Below are 26,252 nucleotides of genomic sequence, written 5' to 3' on the forward strand. Positions count from 1 at the left end.
TCTATACTGAACCCCACCATGACTTATACTGAACACGCACAGCTGCCTCACTGAATAAATACCTGTCTATACTGAACCCCACCATGACTCATACTGAACACGCACAGCTGCCTACTGAATAAATACCTGTCTATACTGAACCCCCATGACTCATACTGAACACACACAGCTGCCTCACTGAATAAATACCTGTCTATACTGAACACGCACAGCTGCCTACTGAATAAATACCTGTCTATACTGAACCCCACCATGACTCGTACTGAACACGCACAGCTACCTACTGAATAAATACCTGTCTATACTGAACCCCACCATGACTCATACTGAACACGCACAGCTGCCTACTGAATAAATACCTGTCTATACTGAACCCCACCATGACTTATACTGAATAAATACCTGTCTATACTGAACCCCACCATGACTCATACTGAACACACACAGCTGCCTACTGAATAAATACCTGTCTATACTGAACCCCACCATGACTCATACTGAACACACACAGCTGCCTCACTGAATAAATACCTGTCTATACTGAACCACACCATGACTCATACTGAATAAATACCTGTCTATACTGAACCCCCCATGACTCGTACTGAACACGCACAGCTGCCTACTGAATAAATACCTGTCTATACTGAACCCCACCATGACTCATACTGAACACACACAGCTGCCTCACTGAATAAATACCCGTCTATACTGAACCCCACCATGACTCATACTGAACACACACAGCTGCCTCACTGAATAAATACCTGTCTATACTGAACCCCCATGACTCATACTGAACACACACAGCTGCCTCACTGAATAAATACCTGTCTATACTGAACCCCACCATGACTCATACTGAACACACACAGCTGCCTACTGAATAAATACCTGTCTATACTGAACCCCACCATGACTCATACTGAACACGCACAGCTGCCTACTGAATAAATACCTGTCTATACTGAACCCCACCATGACTCATACTGAACACACACAGCTGCCTCACTGAATAAATACCTGTCTATACTGAACCCCCATGACTCATACTGAACACACACAGCTGCCTCACTGAATAAATACCTGTCTATACTGAACCCCACCATGACTCATACTGAACACACACAGCTGCCTACTGAATAAATACCTGTCTATACTGAACCCCACCATGACTCATACTGAACACACACAGCTGCCTACTGAATAAATACCTGTCTATACTGAACCCCACCATGACTCATACTGAACACACACAGCTGCCTACTGAATAAATACCTGTCTATACTGAACCCCACCATGACTTATACTGAATAAATACCTGTCTATACTGAACCCCCCCATGACTCATACTGAACACGCACAGCTGCCTACTGAATAAATACCTGTCTATACTGAACCCCATGACTCATACTGAACACGCCCAGCTGCCTACTGAATAAATACCTGTCTATACTGAATCCCACCATGACTTATACTGAACATACACAGCTGCCTCACTTAATAAATACCTGTCTATACTGAACCCCACCATGACTTATACTGAATAAATACCTGTCTATACTGAACCCCACCATGACTCATACTGAACACACACAGCTGCCTACTGAATAAATACCTGTCTATACTGAACCCCACCATGACTTATACTGAATAAATACCTGTCTATACTGAACCCCACCATGACTTATACTGAACACACACAGCTGCCTCACTGAATATATACCTGTCTACACTGAACCCCACCATGACTTGTACTGAACACACACAGCTGCCTACTGAATAAATACCTGTCTATACTGAACCCCACCATGACTTATACTGAACACGCACAGCTGCCTCACTGAATAAATACCTGTCTATACTGAACCCCACCATGACTCATACTGAACACGCACAGCTGCCTACTGAATAAATACCTGTCTATACTGAACCCCCATGACTCATACTGAACACACACAGCTGCCTCACTGAATAAATACCTGTCTATACTGAACACGCACAGCTGCCTACTGAATAAATACCTGTCTATACTGAACCCCACCATGACTCGTACTGAACACGCACAGCTACCTACTGAATAAATACCTGTCTATACTGAACCCCACCATGACTCATACTGAACACGCACAGCTGCCTACTGAATAAATACCTGTCTATACTGAACCCCACCATGACTTATACTGAATAAATACCTGTCTATACTGAACCCCACCATGACTCATACTGAACACACACAGCTGCCTACTGAATAAATACCTGTCTATACTGAACCCCACCATGACTCATACTGAACACACACAGCTGCCTCACTGAATAAATACCTGTCTATACTGAACCACACCATGACTCATACTGAATAAATACCTGTCTATACTGAACCCCCCATGACTCGTACTGAACACGCACAGCTGCCTACTGAATAAATACCTGTCTATACTGAACCCCACCATGACTCATACTGAACACACACAGCTGCCTCACTGAATAAATACCCGTCTATACTGAACCCCACCATGACTCATACTGAACACACACAGCTGCCTCACTGAATAAATACCTGTCTATACTGAACCCCCATGACTCATACTGAACACACACAGCTGCCTCACTGAATAAATACCTGTCTATACTGAACCCCACCATGACTCATACTGAACACACACAGCTGCCTACTGAATAAATACCTGTCTATACTGAACCCCACCATGACTCATACTGAACACGCACAGCTGCCTACTGAATAAATACCTGTCTATACTGAACCCCACCATGACTCATACTGAACACACACAGCTGCCTCACTGAATAAATACCTGTCTATACTGAACCCCCATGACTCATACTGAACACACACAGCTGCCTCACTGAATAAATACCTGTCTATACTGAACCCCACCATGACTCATACTGAACACACACAGCTGCCTACTGAATAAATACCTGTCTATACTGAACCCCACCATGACTCATACTGAACACACACAGCTGCCTACTGAATAAATACCTGTCTATACTGAACCCCACCATGACTCATACTGAACACACACAGCTGCCTACTGAATAAATACCTGTCTATACTGAACCCCACCATGACTTATACTGAATAATACCTGTCTATACTGAACCCCCCCATGACTCATACTGAACACGCACAGCTGCCTACTGAATAAATACCTGTCTATACTGAACCCCATGACTCATACTGAACACGCCCAGCTGCCTACTGAATAAATACCTGTCTATACTGAATCCCACCATGACTTATACTGAACATACACAGCTGCCTCACTTAATAAATACCTGTCTATACTGAACCCCACCATGACTTATACTGAATAAATACCTGTCTATACTGAACCCCACCATGACTCATACTGAACACACACAGCTGCCTACTGAATAAATACCTGTCTATACTGAACCCCACCATGACTTATACTGAATAAATACCTGTCTATACTGAACCCCACCATGACTTATACTGAACACACACAGCTGCCTCACTGAATATATACCTGTCTACACTGAACCCCACCATGACTTGTACTGAACACACACAGCTGCCTACTGAATAAATACCTGTCTATACTGAACCCCACCATGACTTATACTGAACACGCACAGCTGCCTCACTGAATAAATACCTGTCTATACTGAACCCCACCATGACTCATACTGAACACGCACAGCTGCCTACTGAATAAATACCTGTCTATACTGAACCCCCATGACTCATACTGAACACACACAGCTGCCTCACTGAATAAATACCTGTCTATACTGAACCCCCCATGACTCATACTGAACACGCACAGCTGCCTACTGAATAAATACCTGTCTATACTGAACCCCACCATGACTCATACTGAACACGCACAGCTACCTACTGAATAAATACCTGTCTATACTGAACCCCACCATGACTTATACTGAATAAATACCTGTCTATACTGAACCCCCCATGACTCATACTGAACACGCACAGCTGCCTACTGAATAAATACCTGTCTATACTGAACCCCCATGACTCATACTGAACACGCACAGCTGCCTACTGAATAAATACCTGTCTATACTGAACCCCACCATGACTTATACTGAATAAATACCTGTCTATACTGAACCCCACCATGACTCATACTGAACACACACAGCTGCCTACTGAATAAATACCTGTCTATACTGAACCCCACCATGACTCATACTGAACACGCACAGCTGCCTACTGAATAAATACCTGTCTATACTGAACCCCACCATGACTCATACTGAACACACACAGCTGCCTCACTGAATAAATACCTGTCTATACTGAACCCCCATGACTCATACTGAACACACACAGCTGCCTCACTGAATAAATACCTGTCTATACTGAACCCCACCATGACTCATACTGAACACACACAGCTGCCTACTGAATAAATACCTGTCTATACTGAACCCCACCATGACTCATACTGAACACACACAGCTGCCTACTGAATAAATACCTGTCTATACTGAACCCCACCATGACTCATACTGAACACACACAGCTGCCTACTGAATAAATACCTGTCTATACTGAACCCCACCATGACTTATACTGAATAAATACCTGTCTATACTGAACCCCCCATGACTCATACTGAACACGCACAGCTGCCTACTGAATAAATACCTGTCTATACTGAACCCCATGACTCATACTGAACACGCCCAGCTGCCTACTGAATAAATACCTGTCTATACTGAATCCCACCATGACTTATACTGAACATACACAGCTGCCTCACTTAATAAATACCTGTCTATACTGAACCCCACCATGACTTATACTGAATAAATACCTGTCTATACTGAACCCCACCATGACTCATACTGAACACACACAGCTGCCTACTGAATAAATACCTGTCTATACTGAACCCCACCATGACTTATACTGAATAAATACCTGTCTATACTGAACCCCACCATGACTTATACTGAACACACACAGCTGCCTACTGAATATATACCTGTCTACACTGAACCCCACCATGACTTGTACTGAACACACACAGCTGCCTACTGAATAAATACCTGTCTATACTGAACCCCACCATGACTTATACTGAACACGCACAGCTGCCTCACTGAATAAATACCTGTCTATACTGAACCCCACCATGACTCATACTGAACACGCACAGCTGCCTACTGAATAAATACCTGTCTATACTGAACCCCCATGACTCATACTGAACACACACAGCTGCCTCACTGAATAAATACCTGTCTATACTGAACCCCCCATGACTCATACTGAACACGCACAGCTGCCTACTGAATAAATACCTGTCTATACTGAACCCCACCATGACTCATACTGAACACGCACAGCTACCTACTGAATAAATACCTGTCTATACTGAACCCCACCATGACTTATACTGAATAAATACCTGTCTATACTGAACCCCCCATGACTCATACTGAACACGCACAGCTGCCTACTGAATAAATACCTGTCTATACTGAACCCCCATGACTCATACTGAACACGCACAGCTGCCTACTGAATAAATACCTGTCTATACTGAACCCCACCATGACTTATACTGAATAAATACCTGTCTATACTGAACCCCACCATGACTCATACTGAACACACACAGCTGCCTACTGAATAAATACCTGTCTATACTGAACCCCACCATGACTCATACTGAACACGCACAGCTGCCTACTGAATAAATACCTGTCTATACTGAACCCCACCATGACTCATACTGAACACACACAGCTGCCTCACTGAATAAATACCTGTCTATACTGAACCCCCATGACTCATACTGAACACACACAGCTGCCTCACTGAATAAATACCTGTCTATACTGAACCCCCATGACTCATACTGAACACACACAGCTGCCTCACTGAATAAATACCTGTCTATACTGAACCCCACCATGACTCATACTGAACACACACAGCTGCCTACTGAATAAATACCTGTCTATACTGAACCCCACCATGACTCATACTGAACACACACAGCTGCCTACTGAATAAATACCTGTCTATACTGAACCCCACCATGACTCATACTGAACACACACAGCTGCCTACTGAATAAATACCTGTCTATACTGAACCCCACCATGACTTATACTGAATAAATACCTGTCTATACTGAACCCCCCATGACTCATACTGAACACGCACAGCTGCCTACTGAATAAATACCTGTCTATACTGAACCCCATGACTCATACTGAACACGCCCAGCTGCCTACTGAATAAATACCTGTCTATACTGAATCCCACCATGACTTATACTGAACATACACAGCTGCCTCACTTAATAAATACCTGTCTATACTGAACCCCACCATGACTTATACTGAATAAATACCTGTCTATACTGAACCCCACCATGACTCATACTGAACACACACAGCTGCCTACTGAATAAATACCTGTCTATACTGAACCCCACCATGACTTATACTGAATAAATACCTGTCTATACTGAACCCCACCATGACTTGTACTGAACACACACAGCTGCCTACTGAATAAATACCTGTCTATACTGAACCCCACCATGACTTATACTGAACACGCACAGCTGCCTCACTGAATAAATACCTGTCTATACTGAACCCCACCATGACTCATACTGAACACGCACAGCTGCCTACTGAATAAATACCTGTCTATACTGAACCCCACCATGACTTATACTGAACACGCACAGCTGCCTCACTGAATAAATACCTGTCTATACTGAACCCCACCATGACTCATACTGAACACGCACAGCTGCCTACTGAATAAATACCTGTCTATACTGAACCCCCATGACTCATACTGAACACACACAGCTGCCTCACTGAATAAATACCTGTCTATACTGAACACGCACAGCTGCCTACTGAATAAATACCTGTCTATACTGAACCCCACCATGACTCGTACTGAACACGCACAGCTACCTACTGAATAAATACCTGTCTATACTGAACCCCACCATGACTTATACTGAATAAATACCTGTCTATACTGAACCCCCCATGACTCATACTGAACACGCACAGCTGCCTACTGAATAAATACCTGTCTATACTGAACCCCCCATGACTCATACTGAACACGCACAGCTGCCTACTGAATAAATACCTGTCTATACTGAACCCCACCATGACTTATACTGAATAAATACCTGTCTATACTGAACCCCACCATGACTCATACTGAACACACACAGCTGCCTACTGAATAAATACCTGTCTATACTGAACCCCACCATGACTCATACTGAACACACACAGCTGCCTCACTGAATAAATACCTGTCTATACTGAACCCCACCATGACTCATACTGAATAAATACCTGTCTATACTGAACCCCCCATGACTCATACTGAACACGCACAGCTGCCTACTGAATAAATACCTGTCTATACTGAACCCCACCATGACTCATACTGAACACACACAGCTGCCTCACTGAATAAATACCCGTCTATACTGAACCCCACCATGACTCATACTGAACACACACAGCTGCCTCACTGAATAAATACCTGTCTATACTGAACCCCCATGACTCATACTGAACACACACAGCTGCCTCACTGAATAAATACCTGTCTATACTGAACCCCACCATGACTCATACTGAACACACACAGCTGCCTACTGAATAAATACCTGTCTATACTGAACCCCACCATGACTCATACTGAACACGCACAGCTGCCTACTGAATAAATACCTGTCTATACTGAACCCCACCATGACTCATACTGAACACACACAGCTGCCTCACTGAATAAATACCTGTCTATACTGAACCCCCATGACTCATACTGAACACACACAGCTGCCTCACTGAATAAATACCTGTCTATACTGAACCCCACCATGACTCATACTGAACACACACAGCTGCCTACTGAATAAATACCTGTCTATACTGAACCCCACCATGACTCATACTGAACACACACAGCTGCCTACTGAATAAATACCTGTCTATACTGAACCCCACCATGACTCATACTGAACACACACAGCTGCCTACTGAATAAATACCTGTCTATACTGAACCCCACCATGACTTATACTGAATAAATACCTGTCTATACTGAACCCCCCATGACTCATACTGAACACGCACAGCTGCCTACTGAATAAATACCTGTCTATACTGAACCCCATGACTCATACTGAACACGCCCAGCTGCCTACTGAATAAATACCTGTCTATACTGAATCCCACCATGACTTATACTGAACATACACAGCTGCCTCACTTAATAAATACCTGTCTATACTGAACCCCACCATGACTTATACTGAATAAATACCTGTCTATACTGAACCCCACCATGACTCATACTGAACACACACAGCTGCCTACTGAATAAATACCTGTCTATACTGAACCCCACCATGACTTATACTGAACACGCACAGCTGCCTCACTGAATAAATACCTGTCTATACTGAACCCCACCATGACTCATACTGAACACACACAGCTGCCTACTGAATAAATACCTGTCTATACTGAACCCCACCATGACTCATACTGAACACACACAGCTGCCTCACTGAATAAATACCTGTCTATACTGAACCCCACCATGACTCATACTGAATAAATACCTGTCTATACTGAACCCCCCATGACTCATACTGAACACGCACAGCTGCCTACTGAATAAATATCTGTCTATACTGAACCCCACCATGACTCATACTGAACACACACAGCTGCCTCACTGAATAAATACCTGTCTATACTGAACCCCACCATGACTCATACTGAACACACACAGCTGCCTCACTGAATAAATACCTGTCTATACTGAACCCCCATGACTCATACTGAACACACACAGCTGCCTCACTGAATAAATACCTGTCTATACTGAACCCCACCATGACTCATACTGAACACACACAGCTGCCTACTGAATAAATACCTGTCTATACTGAACCCCACCATGACTCATACTGAACACACACAGCTGCCTACTGAATAAATACCTGTCTATACTGAACCCCACCATGACTCATACTGAACACACACAGCTGCCTCACTGAATAAATACCTGTCTATACTGAACCCCACCATGACTCATACTGAATAAATACCTGTCTATACTGAACCCCCCATGACTCATACTGAACACGCACAGCTGCCTACTGAATAAATACCTGTCTATACTGAACCCCACCATGACTCATACTGAACACACACAGCTGCCTCACTGAATAAATACCTGTCTATACTGAACCCCCATGACTCATACTGAACACACACAGCTGCCTCACTGAATAAATACCTGTCTATACTGAACCCCACCATGACTCATACTGAACACGCACAGCTGCCTACTGAATAAATACCTGTCTATACTGAACCCCACCATGACTCATACTGAACACGCACAGCTGCCTACTGAATAAATACCTGTCTATACTGAACCCCACCATGACTCATACTGAACACACACAGCTGCCTCACTGAATAAATACCTGTCTATACTGAACCCCCATGACTTATACTGAATAAATACCTGTCTATACTGAACCCCACCATGACTTATACTGAACATACACAGCTGCCTCACTTAATAAATACCTGTCTATACTGAACCCCACCATGACTTATACTGAATAAATACCTGTCTATACTGAACCCCACCATGACTCATACTGAACACACACAGCTGCCTACTGAATAAATACCTGTCTATACTGAACCCCACCATGACTTATACTGAATAAATACCTGTCTATACTGAACCCCACCATGACTTATACTGAACACACACAGCTGCCTACTGAATATATACCTGTCTACACTGAACCCCACCATGACTTGTACTGAACACACACAGCTGCCTACTGAATAAATACCTGTCTATACTGAACCCCACCATGACTTATACTGAACACGCACAGCTGCCTCACTGAATAAATACCTGTCTATACTGAACCCCACCATGACTCATACTGAACACGCACAGCTGCCTACTGAATAAATACCTGTCTATACTGAACCCCCATGACTCATACTGAACACACACAGCTGCCTCACTGAATAAATACCTGTCTATACTGAACCCCCCATGACTCATACTGAACACGCACAGCTGCCTACTGAATAAATACCTGTCTATACTGAACCCCACCATGACTCGTACTGAACACGCACAGCTACCTACTGAATAAATACCTGTCTATACTGAACCCCACCATGACTTATACTGAATAAATACCTGTCTATACTGAACCCCCCATGACTCATACTGAACACGCACAGCTGCCTACTGAATAAATACCTGTCTATACTGAACCCCACCATGACTCATACTGAACACACACAGCTGCCTACTGAATAAATACCTGTCTATACTGAACCCCACCATGACTTATACTGAATAAATACCTGTCTATACTGAACCCCCCATGACTCATACTGAACACGCACAGCTGCCTACTGAATAAATACCTGTCTATACTGAACCCCATGACTCATACTGAACACGCCCAGCTGCCTACTGAATAAATACCTGTCTATACTGAATCCCACCATGACTTATACTGAACATACACAGCTGCCTCACTTAATAAATACCTGTCTATACTGAACCCCACCATGACTTATACTGAATAAATACCTGTCTATACTGAACCCCACCATGACTCATACTGAACACACACAGCTGCCTACTGAATAAATACCTGTCTATACTGAACCCCACCATGACTTATACTGAACACGCACAGCTGCCTCACTGAATAAATACCTGTCTATACTGAACCCCACCATGACTCATACTGAACACACACAGCTGCCTACTGAATAAATACCTGTCTATACTGAACCCCACCATGACTCATACTGAACACACACAGCTGCCTCACTGAATAAATACCTGTCTATACTGAACCCCACCATGACTCATACTGAATAAATACCTGTCTATACTGAACCCCCCATGACTCATACTGAACACGCACAGCTGCCTACTGAATAAATATCTGTCTATACTGAACCCCACCATGACTCATACTGAACACACACAGCTGCCTCACTGAATAAATACCTGTCTATACTGAACCCCACCATGACTCATACTGAACACACACAGCTGCCTCACTGAATAAATACCTGTCTATACTGAACCCCCATGACTCATACTGAACACACACAGCTGCCTCACTGAATAAATACCTGTCTATACTGAACCCCACCATGACTCATACTGAACACACACAGCTGCCTACTGAATAAATACCTGTCTATACTGAACCCCACCATGACTCATACTGAACACACACAGCTGCCTACTGAATAAATACCTGTCTATACTGAACCCCACCATGACTCATACTGAACACACACAGCTGCCTCACTGAATAAATACCTGTCTATACTGAACCCCACCATGACTCATACTGAATAAATACCTGTCTATACTGAACCCCCCATGACTCATACTGAACACGCACAGCTGCCTACTGAATAAATACCTGTCTATACTGAACCCCACCATGACTCATACTGAACACACACAGCTGCCTCACTGAATAAATACCTGTCTATACTGAACCCCCATGACTCATACTGAACACACACAGCTGCCTCACTGAATAAATACCTGTCTATACTGAACCCCACCATGACTCATACTGAACACGCACAGCTGCCTACTGAATAAATACCTGTCTATACTGAACCCCACCATGACTCATACTGAACACGCACAGCTGCCTACTGAATAAATACCTGTCTATACTGAACCCCACCATGACTCATACTGAACACACACAGCTGCCTCACTGAATAAATACCTGTCTATACTGAACCCCCATGACTTATACTGAATAAATACCTGTCTATACTGAACCCCACCATGACTTATACTGAACATACACAGCTGCCTCACTTAATAAATACCTGTCTATACTGAACCCCACCATGACTTATACTGAATAAATACCTGTCTATACTGAACCCCACCATGACTCATACTGAACACACACAGCTGCCTACTGAATAAATACCTGTCTATACTGAACCCCACCATGACTTATACTGAATAAATACCTGTCTATACTGAACCCCACCATGACTTATACTGAACACACACAGCTGCCTACTGAATATATACCTGTCTACACTGAACCCCACCATGACTTGTACTGAACACACACAGCTGCCTACTGAATAAATACCTGTCTATACTGAACCCCACCATGACTTATACTGAACACGCACAGCTGCCTCACTGAATAAATACCTGTCTATACTGAACCCCACCATGACTCATACTGAACACGCACAGCTGCCTACTGAATAAATACCTGTCTATACTGAACCCCCATGACTCATACTGAACACACACAGCTGCCTCACTGAATAAATACCTGTCTATACTGAACCCCCCATGACTCATACTGAACACGCACAGCTGCCTACTGAATAAATACCTGTCTATACTGAACCCCACCATGACTCGTACTGAACACGCACAGCTACCTACTGAATAAATACCTGTCTATACTGAACCCCACCATGACTTATACTGAATAAATACCTGTCTATACTGAACCCCCCATGACTCATACTGAACACGCACAGCTGCCTACTGAATAAATACCTGTCTATACTGAACCCCCATGACTCATACTGAACACGCACAGCTGCCTACTGAATAAATACCTGTCTATACTGAACCCCACCATGACTTATACTGAATAAATACCTGTCTATACTGAACCCCACCATGACTCATACTGAACACACACAGCTGCCTACTGAATAAATACCTGTCTATACTGAACCCCACCATGACTCATACTGAACACACACAGCTGCCTCACTGAATAAATACCTGTCTATACTGAACCCCACCATGACTCATACTGAATAAATACCTGTCTATACTGAACCCCCCATGACTCATACTGAACACGCACAGCTGCCTACTGAATAAATACCTGTCTATACTGAACCCCACCATGACTCATACTGAACACACACAGCTGCCTCACTGAATAAATACCCGTCTATACTGAACCCCACCATGACTCATACTGAACACACACAGCTGCCTCACTGAATAAATACCTGTCTATACTGAACCCCCATGACTCATACTGAACACACACAGCTGCCTCACTGAATAAATACCTGTCTATACTGAACCCCACCATGACTCATACTGAACACACACAGCTGCCTACTGAATAAATACCTGTCTATACTGAACCCCACCATGACTCATACTGAACACGCACAGCTGCCTACTGAATAAATACCTGTCTATACTGAACCCCACCATGACTCATACTGAACACACACAGCTGCCTCACTGAATAAATACCTGTCTATACTGAACCCCCATGACTCATACTGAACACACACAGCTGCCTCACTGAATAAATACCTGTCTATACTGAACCCCACCATGACTCATACTGAACACACACAGCTGCCTACTGAATAAATACCTGTCTATACTGAACCCCACCATGACTCATACTGAACACACACAGCTGCCTACTGAATAAATACCTGTCTATACTGAACCCCACCATGACTCATACTGAACACACACAGCTGCCTACTGAATAAATACCTGTCTATACTGAACCCCACCATGACTTATACTGAATAAATACCTGTCTATACTGAACCCCCCATGACTCATACTGAACACGCACAGCTGCCTACTGAATAAATACCTGTCTATACTGAACCCCATGACTCATACTGAACACGCCCAGCTGCCTACTGAATAAATACCTGTCTATACTGAATCCCACCATGACTTATACTGAACATACACAGCTGCCTCACTTAATAAATACCTGTCTATACTGAACCCCACCATGACTTATACTGAATAAATACCTGTCTATACTGAACCCCACCATGACTCATACTGAACACACACAGCTGCCTACTGAATAAATACCTGTCTATACTGAACCCCACCATGACTTATACTGAACACGCACAGCTGCCTCACTGAATAAATACCTGTCTATACTGAACCCCACCATGACTCATACTGAACACACACAGCTGCCTACTGAATAAATACCTGTCTATACTGAACCCCACCATGACTCATACTGAACACACACAGCTGCCTCACTGAATAAATACCTGTCTATACTGAACCCCACCATGACTCATACTGAATAAATACCTGTCTATACTGAACCCCCCATGACTCATACTGAACACGCACAGCTGCCTACTGAATAAATATCTGTCTATACTGAACCCCACCATGACTCATACTGAACACACACAGCTGCCTCACTGAATAAATACCTGTCTATACTGAACCCCACCATGACTCATACTGAACACACACAGCTGCCTCACTGAATAAATACCTGTCTATACTGAACCCCCATGACTCATACTGAACACACACAGCTGCCTCACTGAATAAATACCTGTCTATACTGAACCCCACCATGACTCATACTGAACACACACAGCTGCCTACTGAATAAATACCTGTCTATACTGAACCCCACCATGACTCATACTGAACACACACAGCTGCCTACTGAATAAATACCTGTCTATACTGAACCCCACCATGACTCATACTGAACACACACAGCTGCCTCACTGAATAAATACCTGTCTATACTGAACCCCACCATGACTCATACTGAATAAATACCTGTCTATACTGAACCCCCCATGACTCATACTGAACACGCACAGCTGCCTACTGAATAAATACCTGTCTATACTGAACCCCACCATGACTCATACTGAACACACACAGCTGCCTCACTGAATAAATACCTGTCTATACTGAACCCCCATGACTCATACTGAACACACACAGCTGCCTCACTGAATAAATACCTGTCTATACTGAACCCCACCATGACTCATACTGAACACGCACAGCTGCCTACTGAATAAATACCTGTCTATACTGAACCCCACCATGACTCATACTGAACACGCACAGCTGCCTACTGAATAAATACCTGTCTATACTGAACCCCACCATGACTCATACTGAACACACACAGCTGCCTCACTGAATAAATACCTGTCTATACTGAACCCCCATGACTCATACTGAACACACACAGCTGCCTCACTGAATAAATACCTGTCTATACTGAACCCCACCATGACTCATACTGAACACACACAGCTGCCTACTGAATAAATACCTGTCTATACTGAACCCCACCATGACTCATACTGAACACACACAGCTGCCTACTGAATAAATACCTGTCTATACTGAACCCCACCATGACTCATACTGAACACACACAGCTGCCTACTGAATAAATACCTGTCTATACTGAACCCCACCATGACTTATACTGAATAAATACCTGTCTATACTGAACCCCCCATGACTCATACTGAACACACACAGCTGCCTACTGAATAAATACCTGTCTATACTGAACCCCATGACTCATACTGAACACGCCCAGCTGCCTACTGAATAAATACCTGTCTATACTGAATCCCACCATGACTTATACTGAACATACACAGCTGCCTCACTTAATAAATACCTGTCTATACTGAACCCCACCATGACTTATACTGAATAAATACCTGTCTATACTGAACCCCACCATGACTCATACTGAACACACACAGCTGCCTACTGAATAAATACCTGTCTATACTGAACCCCACCATGACTTATACTGAACACGCACAGCTGCCTCACTGAATAAATACCTGTCTATACTGAACCCCACCATGACTCATACTGAACACACACAGCTGCCTACTGAATAAATACCTGTCTATACTGAACCCCACCATGACTCATACTGAACACACACAGCTGCCTCACTGAATAAATACCTGTCTATACTGAACCCCACCATGACTCATACTGAATAAATACCTGTCTATACTGAACCCCCCCATGACTCATACTGAACACGCACAGCTGCCTACTGAATAAATACCTGTCTATACTGAACCCCACCATGACTCATACTGAACACACACAGCTGCCTCACTGAATAAATACCTGTCTATACTGAACCCCACCATGACTCATACTGAACACACACAGCTGCCTCACTGAATAAATACCTGTCTATACTGAACCCCCATGACTCATACTGAACACACACAGCTGCCTCACTGAATAAATACCTGTCTATACTGAACCCCACCATGACTCATACTGAACACACACAGCTGCCTACTGAATAAATACCTGTCTATACTGAACCCCACCATGACTCATACTGAACACACACAGCTGCCTACTGAATAAATACCTGTCTATACTGAACCCCACCATGACTCATACTGAACACACACAGCTGCCTCACTGAATAAATACCTGTCTATACTGAACCCCACCATGACTCATACTGAATAAATACCTGTCTATACTGAACCCCCCATGACTCATACTGAACACGCACAGCTGCCTACTGAATAAATACCTGTCTATACTGAACCCCACCATGACTCATACTGAACACACACAGCTGCCTCGCTGAATAAATACCTGTCTATACTGAACCCCACCATGACTCATACTGAACACACACAGCTGCCTCACTGAATAAATACCTGTCTATACTGAACCCCCATGACTCATACTGAACACACACAGCTGCCTCACTGAATAAATACCTGTCTATACTGAACCGCACCATGACTCATACTGAACACACACAGCTGCCTACTGAATAAATACCTGTCTATACTGAACCCCACCATGACTCATACTGAACACGCACAGCTGCCTCACTGAATAAATACCTGTCTATACTGAACCCCACCATGACTCATACTGAATAAATACCTGTCTATACTGAACCCCCCATGACTCATACTGAACACGCACAGCTGCCTACTGAATAAATACCTGTCTATACTGAACCCCACCATGACTCATACTGAACACACACAGCTGCCTCACTGAATAAATACCTGTCTATACTGAACCCCACCATGACTCATACTGAACACACACAGCTGCCTCACTGAATAAATACCTGTCTATACTGAACCCCCATGACTCATACTGAACACACACAGCTGCCTCACTGAATAAATACCTGTCTATACTGAACCCCACCATGACTCATACTGAACACGCACAGCTGCCTACTGAATAATTACCTGTCTATACTGAACCCCACCATGACTTATACTGAATAAATACCTGTCTATACTGAACCCCACCATGACTCATACTGAACACACACAGCTGCCTCACTGAATAAATACCTGTCTATACTGAACCCCCATGACTCATACTGAACACGCACAGCTGCCTACTGAATAAATACCTGTCTATACTGAACCCCACCATGACTTATACTGAATAAATACCTGTCTATACTGAACCCCACCATGACTCATACTGAACACACACAGCTGCCTCACTGAATAAATACCTGTCTATACTGAACCCCCATGACTCATACTGAACACACACAGCTGCCTCACTGAATAAATACCTGTCTATACTGAACCGCACCATGACTCATACTGAACACACACAGCTGCCTACTGAATAAATACCTGTCTATACTGAACCCCACCATGACTCATACTGAACACGCACAGCTGCCTCACTGAATAAATACCTGTCTATACTGAACCCCACCATGACTCATACTGAATAAATACCTGTCTATACTGAACCCCCCATGACTCATACTGAACACGCACAGCTGCCTACTGAATAAATACCTGTCTATACTGAACCCCACCATGACTCATACTGAACACACACAGCTGCCTCACTGAATAAATACCTGTCTATACTGAACCCCACCATGACTCATACTGAACACACACAGCTGCCTCACTGAATAAATACCTGTCTATACTGAACCCCCATGACTCATACTGAACACACACAGCTGCCTCACTGAATAAATACCTGTCTATACTGAACCCCACCATGACTCATACTGAACACGCACAGCTGCCTACTGAATAATTACCTGTCTATACTGAACCCCACCATGACTTATACTGAATAAATACCTGTCTATACTGAACCCCACCATGACTCATACTGAACACACACAGCTGCCTCACTGAATAAATACCTGTCTATACTGAACCCCCATGACTCATACTGAACACGCACAGCTGCCTACTGAATAAATACCTGTCTATACTGAACCCCACCATGACTTATACTGAATAAATACCTGTCTATACTGAACCCCACCATGACTCATACTGAACACACACAGCTGCCTACTGAATAAATACCTGTCTATACTGAACCCCACCATGACTCATACTGAACACGCACAGCTGCCTACTGAATAAATACCTGTCTATACTGAACCCCACCATGACTTATACTGAATAAATACCTGTCTATACTGAACCTCCCATGGCTCATACTGAACACGCACAGCTGCCTACTGAATAAATACCTGTCTATACTGAACCCCCATGACTTATACTGAACATACACAGCTGCCTCACTTAATAAATACCTGTCTATACTGAACCCCACCATGACTTATACTGAATAAATACCTGTCTATACTGAACCCCACCATGACTCATACTGAACACACACAGCTGCCTACTGAATAAATACCTGTCTATACTGAACCCCACCATGACTCATACTGAACACGCACAGCTGCCTACTGAATAAATACCTGTCTATACTGAACCCCACCATGACTTATACTGAACCCCCCATGACTCATACTGAACACACACAGCTGCCTACTGAATAAATACCTGTCTATACTGAACCCCCATGACTCATACTGAACACGCACAGCTGCCTACTGAATAAATACCTGTCTATACTGAACCCCACCATGACTTATACTGAATAAATACCTGTCTATACTGAACCCCACCATGACTTATACTGAATAAATACCTGTCTATACTGAACCCCACCATGACTTATACTGAACACACACAGCTGCCTTACTGAATATATACCTGTCTATACTGAACCCCACCATGACTTATACTGAATAAATACCTGTCTATACTGAACCCTGCCTCACTGAATATATACCTGTCTACACTGAACCCCACCATGACTTGTACTGAACACACACAGCTGCCTTACTTAATAAATACCTGTCTATACTGAACCCCACCATGACTTATACTGAACACACACAGCTGCCTCACTGAATATATACCTGTCTATACTGAACCCCACCATGACTTATACTGAATAAATACCTGTCTATACTGAACCCCACCATGACTCATACTGAACACGCAGAGCTGCCTCACTGAATAAATACCTTCAATTCTGAAAAATGCATGCACAGAGTCTAGTACATGTACACATAAATACATGTAGCAGCAAGAATAGTCATTTTATTAGATCATTCATGTTTTTTTTTGACTGATTAGATACCGGTACAAAGTGATTATCTAGATAGCTTGGAGTTCTCTATGCCACAGAGTATAGGTGAGTATTACTGTATAATAATATTCTACTAAATATTAAGATGAACACTGATTAAGCAACACAGCAGTACATATCTGTGCAAGACATTAGTCAACAAATACATCAGAAAATTATCAAAAACAATGTATTGTATGGCATAAATTTAATTTTATATATTTTTACTCCATATTTTTATTATTGTGTTAATTGTTTTTATTATTACGTACATCTTCTTTTGTCTCACTATTGCCACACTACATTCCTTTTTGGCTTCGCAATTACCAAAACTTTTAAAAAGCTACCAGCTAATAAATAATAAATTCAAATAGAATACAGTAAAAAATAATGTATGATGAAACTAAATAATTAAAAACATAGTAAAAAAAAAAAGCCCAAACTAGGATCTTATTTTAATCAGATTGTGTTTGTATATACTCCTTTCAAATTTGTTATATTGTTTCATTATATATATTTCATTTTATTATGATTTCACATCTTGTATTTTGTTATATTTTCAGATCAGAGTGAGGCGGAACACTCTCTTTCGCCAATGGATACTGCATCTGATGTTGAAATAATTTCAACTAAAACTGGACAACCGCTTGCAGAGAGTACACAGATGACACAAAGCAACCATAGTCAAGACAACAGCTTAAGTTGCATAACCTCTATCAGAGGACATTCTTCAATGAAGAAACCAGCTGATGAAATTGAGTCTTTGCAATCTGTGATATTGTTGGAACCTACAAATCAAATTACCTCCCAGAAATTAACAAAATATGTGACCATTGATTTATCTGATGATTTGGATCATAGCCAGAGTTTAAGGAAGCAGCAAGGGACAAACAAACCCAGTGAAGAGAATTGTAGTCTGCAGTCATCCCAACATAGTCCAAGTTTATTGTCGATCAAGCAAGTTACAAACACAGTAGTGAACAGTAGGACAAACTCAACTAAAAACAGAGGAATGCTAAAAACTGAAGTTCACAGTTTGAGTGAGTCAGAACATCATGACAACCCTCATAATATTAGTCACAACCACAATACTAGACAAACGAAAAGAAGAAAACTTAAAAGTAGCAGTTATGCATCAAAACAAGATAGAGAAATTATGGAATGTCAACAGGGTAATACAGCAGTTGCATGTAAAGTGAGCGATACACCTTCTAGTGCAGAATGCAACTCTATTAAGATTGCATTAGTCTCACCAGACAATAAAGACATACCCACACCTGTACATTCCTTGACATCATACCAACAGGTAAGTGGTGTAATCCCACCAAAGCATACAATGTTGAATCATCAACAAAATAGGAAATGCTCATTTATGAAAGATGCATGCAGCTATCAAAGCATTAATTACTCGGTCTAATGTTTCTACTTCATAATTTGGGAATGTTTGCACAAGATAAACTTCTCAGGAACCATAGTGCAATATGCACTGCTACAATGTTTTGCAATTCTCACTGACTTTACAAGACTCTCTCACAATAAAACAACTTTCAGTGAGTGTTTAATTTCCATGTAACTTTTACTAACTATGAATATAATTATATAAGAGACTATTTAACTATTCTAATATTACAATGCTATTGGCAGATGCATGATTACAAAAAAAGTCACACATTCTGGTTGTTTGTGAGGGAACAAAAATAAAGAATGTAAAGGGGTTGTGTGAAAAATGAAATGATTTGAATATTAAAAATTAGTGTTTTTTATAAGGCGACAATACATTACCTTGATATGTGAATAATTAAAATATACACACAGTAAAAGTAATTTTTTTGTTAAAACATTTAACTGCAACCATATAGATAAGTTTGCAAATGTAAAAAAAAAAAATGAAGCCACCCTTTAAAACAACAGTAACTAGAATCTCCCCACCCCTCTTTTTCACAATTGAAGAGATTACATTTGCTGTGCTAATGTTTTTATTATCCATGGCTCCCTCAACCTATTTATTCAATAACAATATGTAATTTTTCTACTTGTATTGAATAGGTGAACCCAGATGCTGCCGACCCCTCAGAACATGTAGACATACAAAGGAAGCTATTGAGAATAGAAGTCAATCTCGATTGGATGAAGCAATATTATCAAAATCTGTATAAAAAATAAGCTTTAATACCATGATATTGATATTGTCATGAGCTGTCTGGTGGAGGATATGGAAGTCAAGATATGAATATCCAATTCAGACACATCATACAAGAAATATAATTTATAACTATGTAAAATGTGTAAGGTGATGAATGGAAAGTCAGTTCTTAGAGAACACTGTCTGAAAAAAGTTTAGATTTTGAGTCAAAGGCGAGTAGAGTAAGAAAGCCTTGTTACCATACAACTTGTTTGATGAACTTCAAACTATGTATATGGGATAAATGTGGAATGGAGTAGGAGTAGGATATTAGTAATTCAACATACAATATATGCATTTTTTTAAGAGATGTGCTTCTAACTTTGAATGCTATTTATAATTAATAAGAACTATATTTGTGGTTTAAACGTGATAGTCCATGTGGACTGTAATCTTTATTATAAAGTGGTCTATTTGTAAAACTGAAGACGTATAAATGTCTATGACATCAGATGAGATATTTTGCATGTAATTTTGTACTAAATTCCCTGTAACTGTCTACAATTGCCAGCACCATCTTCTCAAGCTCTTTTATCCTTTTGAAACTTAAACTCGTAAATTAACTTAAGCTTAAAATGGACATACAAATTTACATACGCTAATTTACTGGCACATCATTGATAAAAATCATGGAATCAAACATTGATGTAGTTAAGAAATTTGTAATTTCAAATTGGTAAATGAAGGAATTCAGGGGCCACAACATTTTTGTTTGTGCCTTTAGTCACCTTAATATATACATACCGACCTCCCCAGCAGTCAACCAGCTGACTCAACTTGATTGGGGGAGGGGGGGGGGGGTGTTCCTACAAAATTAGTCATGTTAGAGGGAACACTGCTACACACCACCATATTGGGTTCTCCTATTTCATTTGAACGGCAATAATGACTATATTCTCGTCAACACATCAATGACAGTAAATATTTTCTTTATGAAAAACACAATTCACTGTGTACATGTATTTTAGTTTTATGACACATATTGTGTGTGCTGTATTTACAAATAACCCAATATATTTGCCACCAAAACTGTGACCTTATAAATAAAAGTTTGGGTTATTTTTAATTCTTTTTTTTCGAGAATAATATTTCTTTGTGTATTTCATTATAGTCGTCTTTGGATGTAAAGCCATCATTAATAGTTTTAGATTTGATTCTGTATATATTTCAATGTGACATGTCTCTCGCCTCTCAACATGCTAGCCTAGTATAACAGCATCAGATCTAATTTGGGAAAGTCAGATTTTCAAAATAGATTTATTTTCCATGTACATGTACCAGTAAGAATTAAAACAGCTTTGTGGGGTAAGTTTGAAGCTTGGCGATATGGATAAATTTCTGGAATTATTGTGTAATATTCAATTTCCCCAACTATGCTTAAGATATAAGGAGCGTAATCCAGATAATATGAATAGTTATGTGTTTGGGGTGGTGGTGGTGGTGGCCTCACTGTGTGTATGTACCTTGAGTAGACCTCTTAGATTTGTTCAATTCTCTTATTTTGATAATATTTTTGTCATTTTTGAAAACTACAAGCCTGAATGCTTTGATACTTGGTGTATATGTACCTTGGGTAGACCTCTCTCAGATTTGTTCATTTTGTAATGATATCTTTAATTCTCTAATTAGTCCCCGTTCGCACGAAGTCCGAAAACGGGGACTTATAATTCGGTCTCCGTCCGTCCGGAGTCATATCTCAGAATCCGTTGGACCGATTCGGTTCATTCTTTGCATGTGCCTAGTACTTTATCTGGGACATATGCACATGCAGTGGTTTAGCGATTCGATTCAAAATGGCCGATTGGCAGCCATCTTGTTTTTTGAAAATGTTGTATTTTGGACATGCTTTGTCAGTTGTCATTCAAACTTGGTACATAGATTATACATATTAGGTTACATGACAATTTATTTTGCAATTGGATCAAAGATGTTCGACCGTCAGGCATCTTGTTTTTTTATGCGGTATCTTGGAAGTGCTCTGTCAGTTTTCATTCAAATTTAGCACATGCATGTACTTTATACATGTGAGGATGCATGTCCATGACAATTTCTTTCAAAATCTGGTCAAGGATGGCCGATTGACAGCAATCTGACTTTTTGGCCTTACTACTTAGCACAAAGAGAACTTTCAAAAATTTAACGGGAACTGTGTCATTTTCAATGACTTGTTTTGGTTAATATTTTTGCCATTTTTGGTAAAAAGTGATATTTTCAACTTCTTGTTAAAAACCGCAAGTCCAATTGCTTTCATATTACATATATAGGTACTACATGTGGACCTCTCTCAGATTTGTTCATTTCGTGATGATACGGTATGTTCAATTCTCTAATTTTAGTGAATATTTTTGTCATTTTCGACTTCTTGTTAAAAACCGCAAGTCCGATTGCTTTGATATTACATGTGGACCTCTCTGAGATTTGGTGAATATTTTTGGTAAAAAGTGATATTTTCGACTTCTTGTTAAAAACCACAAGTCCAATTGCTTTGATATTATACATATAGGTACTACAGGTAGACCTCTTTCAGATTTGTTAATTTCATGATGATATTTTCAATTCTCTAATTTTGATAAATATTTTGGTAAAAAGTGATATTTTCAACTTCTTGCATGAGAAGTGTGTGGCACAGTCTCGTTATCAAATTTAAGGTATATAGTTTGAACATAAAAATTTTAGAGATATGGATCATGAAGCTGATGCTTAATTATAAATTAAAATGACTGACATTCAGTCAACTTGTATCTGATTGTCATATGAGTACTTGCATATATTGAGAGATATTGCTCTGGAACAGCATTATTTAAACAAAATGGCCACAAATCGGCCATTTTAAATCCCATCTGAAAAACAAATGATGTGCATCGAGGTCCCATAATGTCCAATGCATGTACCAAGTTTCAACAAAACCCATTGGTAAACAGCTGGTGCACAAAAATGGCTGACAATCAGCCGTCTTGAATATATCGTAATTGTGAAACAAATTGAAGTATGTATGTGCAAAGTTTGAATGTAATCAGTCTAGGCATGTCCAAGATATTGGGTATGCAGAAGTCAATCCACAAGTCCAAGTTTTCGGACTCCGTCTGACTAGTGGAAGTAAAAAAACCTGAACAATAGAAACTGACTTGGACTCAAAAGAATATTCTATGTATAAATTGAAATTTGATTGGATACCAGGCTATGGAATTACCACATATATTGAGAGATTTGATTGTGACTGTACAAATCAACATTTTATTTAATTCTGATTCAATCTTTGTACATTAAACATATTTCTGAAAGTCTTGCTTAAAGAGTGGTGGTCATTGTTTCTGATCCACACGTTTCTGTACCTCGTGCAAGACCAATATTGAATATTCCGGGTTGCAACAAAAATCATACAACATGAGACATTGAAGCCAAATAACAGTTCTGAATCACATTCCAGATTTTCTTGGTAACAATTTTTCTGAAAATTATGAGTGGAATATAGTTACATCACAAGATCAGTCTACACTTTTCTTTCAACCATACTACAGTGTATGTTTAAGGCACTGCTGATAATCTTCATATTCATAGGGATTTTCAATTATTAACTTTTCTTAATCAGTGTGACAGACTCTTGGCCTGCTTGCATTAAAGATGAAGGAAAACAATGTCGTTTTTGTAATCACAATTTACTTTTATATGTATTAAATTTTAATAATTTTGATTTAATGGCTAAGCTTGTTCTTGAGCCAATCTGTAAGCATGTACACTGCCCTTCTCATGGTAGAAATGACTGGCTACTACATCATGTTTTCCCTTCTCAGACTGTGTATCACTATCTTTTTTCGGAGCACCATAACCACCGCCCCCAGGTGTCAACAATTGAAACACATCCTGAAATGAATAAAAACTTGAAAACTCAAAAGCCATAAAATAAAATGTGAACCAGCTGAATTTTGTTTTACACTGATATGTAGAACTATACATGTGTAGACTACCTAGTGTATGTAATCATTTGTTCCAAAAAGCTGGGGAATCAAACATTTCAATTAATTAATCTATAGCGCCCTCAAGAATTTAACAACAGTAATATCGATGGTAGCCATAGAGGGCCTACATAAGATCAGTCTCATTAATTTCAGTAGCCACATTACAGATTTGAGAGGGTATAACCTGGTAGCTGCAAGTATAATATTTCACCAGAACTTTCGGGAACCTCATTGTTATTTCATGTATTCAAGTTAAACTTACCCCAGGTTTCACATTCAATGAAGTTTTTCCTCCCAGACTCACAACATGACCATTTTTATGAATTAGATAATTTTTACCACGTTGGCCAGGTTCGCCACCTAATAGAAAGATTCAATATGTGTTAAATACTGACTATGGAGAATTAATAACGAGATAAACAACAGTATGATATACAAGTCATTGTCAATGACACGTCCCCGTTCCGTTCATATTTGAGTGACATATACATTCAAAGCAGATCATGACCGAAATGCATCTGCATATGTACAACACATTGTGCTAAATCTGAACAAAATCCATCCATGCATGACTGAGATCCGGTTCTGGAATTGTGAAAATACGTGATTTTGATGCATTTTCGGCCTTAAAATGGCCATCATTTCGCTATTGTTAAGCAGATCATGAAACAAAGGCACATATCTATTTGTGACATGATGTACCATGTGTGTGTGAAGT

At 40.8% G+C, this 26,252-nt stretch overlaps 2 protein-coding genes across 3 annotated transcripts in view; one reads left to right on the forward strand and one right to left on the reverse strand.

Annotated features, from left to right (window-relative positions):
• LOC102804885 (uncharacterized) overlaps positions 1-25,274 on the forward strand; it is a 43,752-nt gene extending 18,478 nt beyond the window's left edge. The window contains exons 5-7 of the mRNA XM_085499974.1: positions 19,405-19,462; positions 19,960-20,702; positions 21,443-25,274. Coding sequence (XP_085356100.1) covers positions 19,405-19,462; positions 19,960-20,702; positions 21,443-21,559 — 918 coding nt within the window. The 3' untranslated portion in view covers positions 21,560-25,274. The remainder of the gene's footprint in view (positions 1-19,404; positions 19,463-19,959; positions 20,703-21,442) is intronic.
• Positions 24,785-26,252, reverse strand: part of LOC102810185 (5-oxoprolinase-like) — a 175,854-nt gene continuing 174,386 nt past the window's right edge. For both annotated transcript variants that reach the window (XM_085499973.1, XM_085499972.1), the window contains exons 29-30: positions 25,797-25,894; positions 24,785-25,439 (exon numbers count right to left, since the gene is read on the reverse strand). In XM_085499973.1, coding sequence (XP_085356099.1) covers positions 25,278-25,439; positions 25,797-25,894 — 260 coding nt within the window. In that variant the 3' untranslated portion in view covers positions 24,785-25,277. The remainder of the gene's footprint in view (positions 25,440-25,796; positions 25,895-26,252) is intronic.

The sequence above is a fragment of the Saccoglossus kowalevskii genome, chromosome 6 (assembly GCF_978046115.1).
Source record: "Saccoglossus kowalevskii chromosome 6, keSacKowa6.1, whole genome shotgun sequence".
Taxonomy (NCBI): domain Eukaryota; kingdom Metazoa; phylum Hemichordata; class Enteropneusta; family Harrimaniidae; genus Saccoglossus; species Saccoglossus kowalevskii.